The 14432-nt window shown below is 42.5% G+C and overlaps 1 protein-coding gene across 2 annotated transcripts in view; it reads right to left on the reverse strand.

The window, feature by feature from the left end:
- Window positions 1-14432, reverse strand: part of MBD5 (methyl-CpG binding domain protein 5) — a gene marked incomplete at both ends in the record, with an annotated part of 39243 nt that overhangs the window by 8213 nt on the left and 16598 nt on the right. The window contains 3 exons of one of the 2 annotated variants that reach the window (XM_079539006.1): window positions 3831-5039; window positions 6604-6815; window positions 9098-9424. In XM_079539006.1, coding sequence (XP_079395132.1) covers window positions 3831-5039; window positions 6604-6815; window positions 9098-9424 — 1748 coding nt within the window. Of the gene's footprint in view, window positions 1-3830; window positions 5040-6603; window positions 6816-8395; window positions 9425-14432 lie in introns of both variants that reach the window. The other variant, XM_079539005.1, reaches the window with a different exon arrangement.

A 14432-nucleotide genomic window follows, 5' to 3' on the forward strand; every position in this document is an offset into this window, starting at 1 on the left:
ACCTGGAACTGCACCATGAGGCAACGCTGTCACGGTTACTCAAGCTGTATGGCATTCTCAGCCACAAAATTTAGATATCTATATGGGTATGCAGAGACAGAGGGACAAACTTTGCAGAGTGCTGGACACGTCTGCCATTAGGTACATGAGAAAGTTCAAATGTAGACATTTGCATGAAGAATTAGCACTGTGTTTGATTAAAAAAGGACTCGTGTTACATTACAAAGAAAAGAATATCTTCCTCATTGGAATTTCATGACAGCACGACAGTAAAACAGAAACAAACCCACCGCCACCCACCAGCACTTTTCTGTAGCAGCAGCACATGGCTAATGGAACACACTATTATCAGCAACTGTAACAGATACGTTGGGATTAATCACATCACATGCCTTCATTTACAATAACCCATTACAACAGTAAATAATACATACAGATTGGATTTCCAGGACACAGATAAATCACACCTATCTCTAGCACTAGAAAAGCTCAGCTTCCTTGGGGAAATATCTCTACGGGCTGATAAAAGCCCAACGTTGTATGCCAGTCTATAAGGAACGTTCAGAAGCCGAGTTGTCATGAAGCACCAAAACTTGCTTTTTCCTATTGTGAACTCTTTAGCATCAGGTACTAATTAGCTGTAAAATCTGAGAGAAATTAAGTTGTGCTTTCAAAGAGAGGAGGCTGACTGTCAGCGTAGTTCCTGGGCACAAAATAGTGGATAATTACTGCAACTATAAACCCCTCTGTTGAAATGCTGCTTTTAGGCCATTTTACATACATCCATTGCAGCAAAAAGCAAAAATCCCCAGAAGGAAAGCAGCAGCACCTTCCCAGATAGCTCTGCTCAGGAACACAGAGCAGAACTAATGGGAGGCCCCGTGGGGGTCACACCTGTGACATGCATTAATGCACCACTCCAGCTGCTCTGCACATAGAAGTACCATTACATTTACTGCCCACGTTTTTGTAAATGGAAATAAAAATCAAATTAAAGTATGATTTCAAGAACAGAGAACGTAACAACTTACAGTGATACCCTGCAACACAGCTATAGCAATGGTACAGTAGAATAGAATATCCCAGGTTGGAAGGGACCATCGAGTCCAACTCCTGCTTCCATGCAGGGCAGGAAGGGAAGTTAACATTTGATTACACAAATATTTAAAAGACTATTTAACACAGCTCCTCTGAAAATACAGTTTCCAGAACTGCTGCTAACAGCAATTCCCACCATGAATGACAACATTTCAGGATTTTCTGGAGTGCAGACTTTTGGAGGACTATTTTTTTTCAGAGCAGGTTGCCCAAACACCCAAAGGACGGGGCTGAACACATTGCTACAGGAGCGTGTGGACACTTGCATAGATAGCCACTGTGCATGAGAGTTCAGCTGGAAACACAACTATTGCACAGCACATGCACGTTTTCATACTTTTCTCTTTCATAGCTCCCTGTATCCCACACTTCAACTGAAATCCTGACCTCTGAGTGGTCATTCACTCTGCACTTCTTGTTGGAGAGAAGGAGACATAGACACGTTTAGTTATTAGTAAATGAAAGGCCTTCTGATGTGAGAGATGATCCGTGGGCCTTCCCGGAGAAAAACTGAGTCAGTCCCTCTGCTGCATCCCCACGTGTTTGATGGCAAAGTGCATTTCCGTGGTGTAGAAGGGATCCATACATTGCTTTCCTGTTGTTTGTGCTTCTGTATACAATTACATCTATACCGCTAAATGTTGTGTTACACAGTATGGTCACATAATGCACATAAGAGACAAAATTAAAGTGTGTTTGCACAAAGAGCAGTCATACATTCCGGTAACCACAAATAGAGAGAAAAGTTAAAAATGGCTAAGGAATGAAAATGAAAAAAAATGAAAAACAGTTCCTTATAAAGGTTATCAAAAATAAGCTTTTAAAATGTACCAAAACAATCTAATAAATACGGGTATGTGAAGCTAACAGAAATGCATACTTTGAGCACACATGCAATGCAAGGATCATAGAATCACAGAATGGCCTGGGTTGCAAAGGAGCACAGTGCTCATCCAGTTCCAACCCCCTGCTGTGTGCAGGTCGCCAACCAGCAGCCCAGGCTGCCCAGAGCCACATCCAGCCTGGCCTTGAATGCCTGCAGGGATGGGGCATCCACAGCCTCCTTGGGCAACCTGTTCCAGTGCCTCAGCACCCTGTGTGTGAAAAACTTCCTCCTAACATCCAACCTAAACCTCCCCTGTCTCCGTTTTAAACCATTCCCCCTTGTCCTATCACTGTCCACCCTCACAAACAGCCGTTCCCCTTCCTGTTTATGTGCTCCCTTCAAATACTGGAAGGCCGTATTCATCATTTCTATGGGACAGCGTCACTGCTCACCTCCTCCTTCTTCCAGTTTCAGTCTTTCACACTTTGTGACCTATCTCATTTGCTAATACTTTTAATAAGAGTGATCTTCAACTTGGTGATCCAACCTTTATAAGGAACGAGCTGCTCAGCACACCAGTCCTGTTAGTAAGCATGCTGAGTGCTCTGAAGTGAATATTTTTGTTTCCTCTACTCAAACGGGAGCTCTGAAACCGCTCTGCCTAAGGAGAACAAGGAAGAAGCCAAGTTCTGTTGAACTAAGCTTGAAGCCATCCTGGCCAGGCAATGCTCCAATTACTTATACTACCAATTCCTCTAGAATTGGGATTGTTGGAGGAAATTATGTTTGTGCATCAGCCTCAGATAACTCTATGGGCAGTGCAGGGAGAACAGCTACGGTTACAACAGACAGCAGATGGGGCTCAGAAGTTCCTGAGCTGCACTCTGGTGGGATGCAGAGGCTGATGGTGGAGAGCTCCTCACCCTGTCCTTGTAGTCTCTGCTGGACAGCTGCTGCTGGACACTTCTAGGGTAAGGGAGTACTTTGGTCCAACCTACTGTGGCCTTTCTTACGTTTTTATGACTGCTGTCATACAATCCACCAGGCATGAGTATATGAAAATACTAAATTTTCAAGTGGTTTGCTTTCTTTGTGCCAGAGATAATGTTTTGTACCGTCTTTCTTTTCTACTTCCTAATTTCTTAAAGTTGCTTTTTTTTTTTTTTTTTTTTTTTTTTTTTTTAAATTGGCACTTAGAAAACATTTACATAAGGAAGATATGAAACAGATTTGGAAAGCCACAAAAACATGATTTTATACACCTAGTGTAGACTAGAATTTGAAATATTCTCATACCTTCTCTGACAAGCACACAATTGGTGTTCAAAACTCTGGATTTTACGACAAAAGAGCAAATTAAAAAGCTTTCCCTGCTGTAAGATATTGCAGACCTCCTTTCAGGATGAAGGTACCCATGCATTTCATCACAGAGCGTACGTATCACTCAGCACAGCTTTTCTTATTACAGACTCCTCACTCCCATTAGATCACACTTTTCCTTTTTGCAGTTCCAACCACTTTTAGATGTCACACTCCTTACGCATTCAATCTGTTCTTTTGGACATAGCTATAGTTCAGCTATAGACACACGTGTTAGGCTAACAATTTTTTCTTGAAGATATCTTTTGTGTAGCAAGCCTTTGGTGCATAAACCAGTTAGGGAAGCATCATCAAGCCAAAATATGGCCTGTTTCACAGCACTGCCAGAAATTTCGCAATAGATAACTAGGTACAAACTCAGTTCTGCAAGATATAGCACAAAGAAAAAATTTATACTATTAAAATAAGACAAAGAAAAAAATAAAGAACTGAGATAAAGGTTGGATACACATCTGTATAAGCATTAGGACACACGTGCATGTAAACAGACAGATAGATAGATATGTGCATATATATATAAATATACCTTCCCCTCCTCAGCGTTTTGTTGACATGAATTGTGAACGTCTTCTTCTCTTACTAGCTTTCCAGGCCATGAAGTCAGTCCTTTGATTTGGCCCCAGACCAAGTCGCCAACATTAAACGTCCTCGGCCTGTAATGTATCAGCTCATTGGAAGAAGGGGAATCTGGATTCCTTAGGTCATCTTCACTACTGATGCTTTTAGCATCTGAAGGGCTAGGCACACACCCATTAATGCTTTTGGCATTAAAATCTCCATTGTAATGGATGTAGTCTTTAACTAACGAACTTTCCAAACTATTTGAGGAACTCGGAGATTGCTCTTCCAGAATCAGGTCTTGTTTAGAAGTGTTCAGCAACTCCCCGTATCCTCTGTTCTGCTGAGGCCTATTTCCATTTATGTGTGCACATCGTTCCACAGTGTTCTCCAGTCTTTCCTTAAAACTCATCATAGTTCTTTTGTAATTGTTATACCTGAAATTCTCCTCCAACATTTTATCACTTTGACAGTTTCGCTGTGATAACAGTATCTGATGCTGCTCGCCTTGCAATAATGGCAGTGTGGAGATGTTATTGGGCCTTTCGTGACAAGGACTACTATGGATATGGGTGGAGTGGTCTAGAAACTCCTCACATTTCCACCTATTTATCTCACTGACAGGACTTTGCTCCCCTTCCCACTGTTTTTTGGGTGTGTTACAACTTGTTGATTTGTAATATTCATACCCATCCCCTTCAGTTGAATTTTTACCATGCTCTGAATTCTTCAGTACTCGCGTTCCTCTAGTGTTCCTTATCCTACCTTCGTGATCAGAAACAGCAATGTTTCTTCCATGGATTACTGCACTGACAGCACTAGAGAGATTTAGCGGGTCACCAATTGAGGCTGTGAAGGCACTCATGGCACTCAAAGCTGGAATGGGACTCATTTGCGTGGTACTGCTAACAGCAGTGGTGATCACTACTTGCATTCCCTTGCTTGCAGCATCTACGACTGCTTTGTAGATCGCATCCACTGATGTATCACCCTGAGCAGCGACATTGAGGTTATCCTTTGCCTGTTGACCAAGAGCTGGTTCAGTTCTTTGCTGCAAATCACAAGATGTTTCTTGGAAAGGAGGAAGCATAGCGTTGGAGCTCTCAGGAACCGGTGCCATTCCCATCTGAGTGATCATTCTTTTGTTTAGGGCAGCAGCATCTTCCTGCATTCTCACCTGAAAAAAGTAGAGAGAAAGATGGAAATTGCTACTGTGCTTAAAATTCCACTTCAACAGAAAACTGTCTCATTTTAATCAGAAAAAAATGGAAATGACACAACCTACCACTGAGCCTATGTTCTCAACTCCTTTTTCAGAGTCTTTTTAGAGGCTCCCCCCTTTTCTCTCCCAAATCTTTAACAATACCACAAAGTACTTCAATATTTCTGTTCTCAACTGTTCTGTTTTGCTCCTCTTCACACCCCCGAATTTTCTTTGGCCCTCCCTACCAGCGGTTCCCTCTGGGCTCCCTCTACATCCCTCCTTCTGTTTCTGGAATGTAGGCCATCACTGTTCTTTTTTGACTGGCTAGCATTTCTGTTCTCTGCCTTTCAGTCATGTGCTTCTCTCATGGGATGTCTTTCCTTCAGACCCGTGTAAACCATTCCTGCACCCCTCAGTATTGCATCTGTAATGTCAGGCATGGCCACAGCAAACTGTGACCTTCAGATGGAAGTAACTATGTGTTTTGTATTTCTAGTTGCACATGTAGGCAGTGAGGACGCTGCCACTAATACTGCTGCAACCAAAAAAAATGCTTCAAACAAGGGCAAAATATTTCCAAAAGCTCCCTTAAGTACTTACCACTACTATTTATATAACTGAAGCAACAAAAATACTGAGATGAAGCTATGAGAATTCATTCACAAACCAAGGGAGGTAACAGGCGGTTAGAGGACTGATTTTGCAGTAGCAGTGAATTGTCTACACTGAGAGAATGACACGTCTTCTTTTTCCTTCTTAAGGGAAAAAAACACTTTTTGGCAGCATGCACGCATCCATCTTCACGTCTCAAGTTCTGCAGCAACCGCAGCCATACTGAGTACTAACAAACACAGACTGTAACTCTGCTTTTATTAACTATTTCAGTTGCTATGCTTCTGTTAGTTTGTTAGTTGAACAGTTCGCGTTGGATGATGAAGAACTGATCAGTAGGACAGCAGGGAGGTATCACTGCTTTTGCTCAATTTGCCACTGTACGTTCATGCTCATCCCTGGTTTTGTCAGTCTATACATCCAAGCCAGCTCTTCCATTCAATCTTAGTGGGAACGTGTGAGAGGGCTGGTACGCAGTCACCTATAATCATTTAAGTTTTTAATTACTGTAGAGTGCTACCAACATTTCCTTCTCACCCCTGAATTGCAGAGTGGTCTAAAAGGGAATTTATGATCCTTTTTTTTCAGAATGGAAAACAATTTTGCTGAAAATGCACAGTAATTGTCAGAACATGCACAGCCTATTATTTTTCCAATACATTGAGCAGAACCATTTCCAAAGAAACTATAGCCAGTTGCTAAGACAGAAAATACCAAGTTTCAGTACAAATGTTACCGACTTGCAAAACTCAAAAACTACTGAAAGAGGCAAGCAGCTGCATTGGTCACGTTGTCTTAAACATTCAGCAAAACAAAACAAAACAAAAAAGGGAAAAAAAAAAAAAAAGTCCAACTACAGAGGATACGATTTTACCTACTGAGACTTGCACATAAGTTCGAATATGGATTTCATTTTGCTTTCTACCTGGAAATTTTGGAACAGACATGCCATGGGGTTGGGGTTGTTAGCTGGGCCAGGAATTGGGGGCTGGCCTTGAAAGCCCTGCATGTTCTGATACCCCTGGAGAAGGTGCTGTTGCTGCTGATTTGAAGGAAACATCTGATTGTTGTTTAATAGTGACTGGAGATGACTCAGTTGATGGTTATTCAAAGTAGTGTTTATAGATGACATGTCACCTGTAATTCAAACACAGGGAAACGTAAGTCAGTACACTTTTCAACAAGCAGGAGGAATTTCCTCAGCTCAAATTTCAACTGAGTGCTAAGCAAATGCCTGTGTAAAACCACACTTTTCCCCTTCAATCTTCTATGGAACGGTCCTCAAGGCATGCGTCTCCTACTCCTTATTCCTTTATTTCTTCAGTTTTGCTTCTTTTGCATGTCACATCTATCTGGACTCTAACAGTTTCTGACACGACTATCTTTGCTTTTGGAACGGTACAGAGCCAAGTATGGCACAGTGAGCTTCTATGATACTCGGTGTCTTGGGATCTTACTCCTAGTTTCCAAAGAGTGACTGCTTCAAACAGTACTGAGGTGGTGAGGGGGGGAGAGGAGGAGGAGAGAGAGAGAAAAAAAGAGAAAATAATTTAAAAACCCCAACAAAACTATTTGTTGCATTAGCTATGACAAAATAACGCGATCTAGTTGCAAGTGAGCAAAGGCTTTTTGGATCACAGACATGTCACACCATACTCTAGACAATTTTTTTAAACATTCTAGAGAAATCACTGCACTAGCATTTCGTACAATATGAAAATCTCACTGTACACAACAATTCTGGTTTTACTGAAGTATACATGGCTAGGAAGTAACAAAGCTTTAGAATGTATCAATTTACCAGCTTTTTTCATATAAATTTAATGTTTTCCTTAAGATTTGCATTTGCATCATCTCTGGTTCGCTGTATTTTACATGACGTAGGTCAAGGAGGGTTTGACTTCCTGGTAGCCATTTAGCAAGTAGGCATGAGGGTTCCACACTTATCAGCTCTGCCAGTATTTTTTCCTCCTCCTGCTGCAGTCCAAACAGCAGAGGAGTACTGCCTACACTACATATTCTAGGAAAAAAATCATCAAAAGTCATGGGTGAAAACCTCATATTTGAGGACTTTAGCACTTGGTTTGGGCTGTCGGTTCTTGTCAGTGAAACACCCTGGCTACCTAAGCTCCAAGATAAAGTTAAAAAAAAAAACCACCAGAGAAATGAGAAAACAGAAACGCACAACAAAGGGCTCAGAAGGGCAGCCTTCCTCTTTGAACTTGCAAAGCTTCGAGTGCTCGATGTATTTGCTTTACAGGCAGTGTGCTTTCTGATGGCTTTGGCACTTCTGATTCATTTGGAAAGCGGCGCTTGGCCGTTTCTCACCTACTGCACAGCTACTCGTACTAACCCTGTGATGCCACACGCACTTGAAATGAAGCACTGCATCCCAGAGATGCACCTATGCTTGAAGACTTGAAAAACGAACCAAGTCCACTTGATTAGAGAACTGTAAGGTGTATGCAGTCGGTCTAGGTGGCATCAGAATTAAGAATAGAATATAAAATAATTTCCAAAACCAGTATTAAATCTTGTTGAATAGAATTAGAATATAGTTCAAATGCCGTACAGGAGCAATTATAAACAAGCTGTAACATACAAAAGCCTTACAAAAAAGTATGATAAAGTGTCATCTTTAGAAACTAGAATCAGAAATTCCCCCACCCCACCCCTCCTTGCTTTTCCTTTTATATCTGTGAAGAAATTGAACTTACCAAGCAGACCTGTCCCCAGTAGAGGGTTAAGTAGCTGTGGCACCACAGAGTTACTGTTGAGTTTAGCTGGACCAGATGTATTCCCAGCATTATTAGATATGTTCAGCAATGTTTCTGCCATTGACACCACTGCTGTCCCACCACCCAGGGTAGAGACAGACAGTGCTGCCACTGCTGATGATGTAGTGGTTGTGGTAGTGGTTGCTTGGGAGGAGGTGGCTATGGAAACCTCTGGATGATTAGCAGTGTTGCCCGATGCAGAGTTCAGGACACCTCCCACCAGCTGGGGATTCAAGGCCATTAATGCTGAGGCCCCAGAGACAGCTGGGAGGAGCAGGGGGTTAGAAGTAGTGTCAGTGCCTGAAAAGCTTGGTAAAGGGTTCCCCAGGGGGTTGCTTAAAAGGGTCTCAACCCTGTTGCTTTCTGACTGATTGCTTGGCAAATGGTCAGGTGGGGCTGTCATCTGTGTTACTGAGGGCAAAGGGTTATTTTGCTGTTGCAACAAATCTGAGATGGTCAGATTGAAAGATGGTAGGGGAAGCATGGCAGCTGCTTGGGCTTGGTTCTGGAGGAGGGTTGCTAGAAGCTGAAAATGAACAGGCTGTAATACCTGCCCATCCACGTCACTGGAGAGAAAAGCTAAAGCAGCATTTACATTCGGGTTGAGAAAACCTAAAGGGTTGAGGTTGACCTCAGACTTGCCTTCTCCTGCTGAAGGCTGCAGTATATTTAATAGATTCTGGCTTAGGAGATGTTGCTGATTCACTGGCAAAGAGATAGGTAGAGAACTGAGGAGGTTTTGATTCAAAGAAGGTGGAAGATTGTTGTTTGAAGAGCTGTTCTGCGGGAAATGAAGCGAGTGTTCGTGGCCAGCGAAAGGGAAATCACCCCCAATGGGCAGCTGGCTCTGAAGTGGGTTTCCAGCTGCAGTAGTGACTATAACACCATCTTGAAGAACAGATGTTGTCTTGGTGATGGCAGGTTGGCTGGTGCCAGCTATGGCTATTGATGATGATGGTCCCGAACCCCCTGCAATGCAAAAGAACAAGAATATTAAGAGTATGCTGCCTGCTGGGAGACATTCATCCATGTCATAAAGTAACTGGGCCAATCCAAAACAGCAACGTTGGATACCCGTGCACAGGAAAAAAAAAAACGTTTTGAGCATCAAAACTTAAAATACAAAGGAATCTGCATCAGCTACTTCATTACTACTGGCTGTGCACATCTCATCAGCAATTCTTTAACACGCCTGTACTTCTCTCACATGTCTCTGAATGAGGATTTAAGGGGATCTCAGTCATACAAGTGTTGGCCAGTGTAAAACTAAAAGCAATCATAACTCCATTTACATCATGATGGACCAATACTGAATTAACTGCTAGGATGAAATATCAAGGTGAGACATGAATGATGTTCGGTGAAAAGTAAATGACCCAAGTGCAGCTGTGAAACTTATGCTCTTCTGAGAGAATTAAAGCAAGTGAAATTACTTTGAACCACACTCTTCTTCTTTATTCGCATTGCAATGCATTGGAGAGCAAACAGTAAGAACCTGTATGGAAAGCACATTAGAAAAATGTAAAACTAAAGAAGGATTAAATTGGGGCTTTGATGCAATAGAACTATTTTCCATTCTCAATTGCCCTGAAAACACAGCTGATACAAAACCACCTTGATTATCTGAAAGTGTCAGTTATCATTTCTCTAAACAAATACTATCTGGAAAGGGACATGCAGCCATGCCTTCAATTGACATGAGCAGAATCCAATCTTCACGTCACTCCTAGCTCAAAATACCATTTTTTTCAAGTACTGTAACGTACTGACTACTCTAAAAGGTGCAAAACTAACACAGTTCATGAGGCATTGCACTGATCGCATGAGAACGAAGTCCATATGCTCTCTTGCAGGTATCACTATGACACTTCCATAAAGAAATCAGATAATAAATTAACAAAAGACGAAGTAAGTGCAGACTAATTAAAAAAGCACAAGGTATCCTATTCTGATGTGAGGAGAAACATGTTAACAAGGCAATGAAACCAGTTTTGTGACACCACTAACAACCACACCACGTGCTAAGCAGCACATGGAGAGATTTTTTAATTCAGGCATGCTGAAACTCTTCTATACACAGTGTATACTCATGAGTATCAAACCTAATTTTGGTATTTTCAAATGGACCTAATCCTTATTTCTAATTATTTTTTATTTATGATCTCATTTTTCATACCACTGAGGTAAACGATCACACAATCACCTGCAAGAAAGCAAAGCCCAGACTCAGAAAACTGTTGCTTTAGGATTCTGTCGTGCACTGGTCTGCTTTCTATCCCACATAAAGCTTCTGGAGACCTAATCTGAGAGGTGCAGAGCAACGCTCGTCCTCTCTCCAGATTAATTAGGCAATTGATTGCTACTGAAAAAAGTCTTGATGGATTCTGAGCAGAAGAGAGGGATGTGCATGAACTGCAGCCAGGACCTGAGAAGCTGGAGAGCCACGGAGGGGACAAGCAGAAGAAAAGAGGAGAGCATCACTGCCTGCTGCTGTTGCTGTGAACCTGCCCCAGGCACACAGACACCCCAACAGGCAGGAAGGCTTCCGGTTGCTACTGAGGAGTTCTGTACTGGGCAGCTGCTAAAGCAATGTTTGGAACACCTGGGGCAGGTCTATCCACACACATGGACTGAAGCACCAGAAAAGAGTTTCTGGATCTCTTCCAAAACCACCACCTCCTCAGAGCCAACGTTTCAATGAAGGATACGTGCACACCCATCCTCGCTGAAGCCCAGTGTGGCTGGAAAACTCCTCAATGCTTGGCCCCAAACCGAAAGACAACATCTGAGTTATTTTTTTCCCTTCCAAAAGACGGATAGCTTCCGTAATTGTGATTCACAGCACTGCAGCAAGAAGGAGCACCTTCCTTGGAAGGACCGAGGTGAGGGGTAGTCCAGACCTGTCCCTCCCCTGTCACACACCAGACTCTCAAGGCCCAGGACGAACATGAGTTTGGCTGACATAGAGAAAAAAGCGATGGCCCACACTGCAAGTGAAGGTGTGAACAGGTCAGCAAAGCAGCAAGGAAAAAAGCCACATACCTCATCAAAGCGCCTGTGGAAAGGACTGCCAGCATGACAGAAGCAAAGTCCTAATAAGTCTGCCCTTTCGACTGGGCAGTAGCAACTGCAATACAGAACTGACTCAGCTGTCCTTTGAGGTCTGACTCTCATCCACAGTGATACGCAGGCTATACAGATGCAGTATTTGCTGGGAGTTTCAAAGAGGGAAGGCTGACAGTGAAGACCAAACATAGATGTCAGCTAAAAAAAGCCCCTTTGCATATGAGCTGCCTCGCTCAGCAACGCTGCTGGGAAACCGAGGCTGTAATAATCCTGACTGCTTCCATTCACAGAGAGAACAGAACCCAGAGCTCCAACATGAAATGCTGCCTTCATGCCATACCCAAATTCCAGTGACAGTTAAGATGTTCTGATGAGAAATGTGAGTGAGAGTCCAGAGCTGAAGGGAAGTGACAGGTTTCCTAAAAACATGGTATTCTGAATCCTGGATACCCAGGGCATCGTAAATGTTAGCCCAGAAACAGGAGCCCTTGCTATTCAGAAGCTCTTAAGAGTAGATACAGAGTGAAACAAAGAATGAAGACTTGCACTAAAAGTTGTAAAAGCCCAGGACGACTGCAGGCTTTCAACTCTTGCAGACACAGATGTCTGCAGAACTTCTGCCTGTGGTTGAGAGGAAGAGCTAGAATAGATCTATATCCATTCTTCTAGAAGTTCAAATAAATGCTTTGGGAATAAATTAATTTGAAATTGAATAAGGCACACATTTTTCAAATTATTCCTTTGTGGCTACACTAGTTTGTTCACGTACATTTCTGTTTTGCTTTCTTTTGAAAGCAAGTTGATTTTCCTATGTGGATTTCATCTTTGCTCCTTAATTTTTTTTTTCCCAACTCTTGTTTGAGAGGTATTCTCAAGCAGATGCAGCACGTAATGAAATCAATTAGCACTGAGAAGACTCACTCCCTGCCCAGTTAAAAACATTAAAAGATATTTATCATTTACTTGTTCCGCCATGAAAACACTGGCACACATCTGTGCATGTGCTGCTGTACGGATGGAACAATGCAGTCAGAGGTCTGCAGTCTTGTTGTGAATCCTGCTTTTTAAACAGTGCTAAGATCTAAGATGTGAATAATACTAAGCATGGCAAGTTTCAGAGGTGTCCTTAGGGCCGCCCAGCCACGTGCCAGGCCTCCAGAAGTTACATCAGTAGGCAGTGGGGACTACTGTCAGCCTAGAGACACAGCACACAGCTGGCATACGTGGCAATATCTTTAAACAGGCAGTTTTAGGAGGTTTACCTTTCACAGAACGACCATCGCTAATGGAAGCAATGTGATCTCACATCCCTTTAAAACTGGAGACGTCTGCCTGCTTTAACTCCATATTCCATCACTTACCTATGCACTCAGAACCAACAGCTATACATTCCTGTAATTATATTCTCTGTATTTCTTCAGAATGGAAAACATTTAAGATATTTATCTGCTATCGCATTCATCCTAGTGCTTTCAATTCCAAAGAAGCCACAGTTCAGCAGTTAACCACAAACCACCGATGGCTGGGTTCCTTATCAAGATCCTCTGCTCCCTTGAGACAACAGAAACAACGAACCCCGGGCCAATAAGTGGAGTGCTCCTCCCAGGCCAGCAGGATCAGGCAGAGCCCAGCCTCCTCTCGTGTACAAGGACAAGACTGTGCTCTTCTGCTCTTCTGTTCATTTAAGGATGAAAATCACTCAGGACTACAGCATGAGGTCTCTGCATCCTCTGAACACAGACTAAACCAAGACCAAGACCATTAAAATTTTGTACAAGGGCAGAACGCCCAAAGCAGTTTCTAGGACAACATAAATGCTTGAAATTAGGTACCTTAAGTGCCTGAATCAATTTCAATCTTGGTTCTTTTTACTGCCCTTGTGTGTTCTGACTTCTCCTCCTCTACATTTTATCATCAGTGCTGCTTTTAAAATAACAGAATCACAGAACCACTCAGGTTTGAAAAGACCTTAGAGATCATCGAGGCCAACCATGGCCTAAATATCCTACCCTAACCAACAACCTTCTGCTAAATCACGACCCTGAGCACCACATCCAAATGGTTTTTAAACACATCCAGAGATGGTGACTCAACCACCTCCCTGGGGAGCCCATTCCAGTGCTTCACAATCCTTCCTGTAAAGAAATTTTTCCTGATATCCAACCTGAACCTCCTCTGGTGCAACTTAAAGCCATTTCCTCTCATCCTGTCACCTGTCACCAGTGAGAAGACATCAACCTGACCTGGGGAAAACTATTCCTATGTGCAAAGAGGAAGATGAGGGAGGTAGTGGTAATGCGAAGGTGCTCATCTTAGGTATAGGAAGAGGGTAAGTGATCCCTCTGAAAGCCTGGAGAAGCCAGCACTTCTGGTGTTCAAAGCAAAACCAGCCCAACACAACCCGTACACACACAAACATAATACTGAATTTCCTTCTTCCATTACTGCTGAATTGGAGGTTTACTCAATTGCAGCTCCCTTTACTGAACAAATGAGTTAATTAAACAGAGCTTGAACTGAGTTTTTCCTAATTTTTTCCCATTTGCTCATAGCTGCTGCTGATAAACATCCAAAAATCTGAAAGGCAATGTCTATTCCACTTCCACACTCTTTCTCCACTGTGAATCTCCTGGTAGAGTGTATGTTCATGTCAGGGCTGTAAAAATCCCTTGTTAACAGTTTACCTAACACCATCACAATGCCTATTAAGCCAGAAACTCTTTTAGGTTCAGAGAATGAGAGTGGTTTTGAGTGTAAGACCTCTCTCCAGAGTCAAAAAAGCAAATAAATTTCAATGGGAGGGTAGGAAGCAGACTTGATGTACCGTACATTTTCACTCGTGGAAACCTTATTCCTCATATAATAGATTTTCTTTACGGTTCTTATTTGAAGAGGAAAATAATCACTTCCC

Source organism: Tetrao urogallus (assembly GCF_951394365.1).
Source record: "Tetrao urogallus genome assembly, chromosome: 8".
Classification (NCBI taxonomy): domain Eukaryota; kingdom Metazoa; phylum Chordata; class Aves; order Galliformes; family Phasianidae; genus Tetrao; species Tetrao urogallus.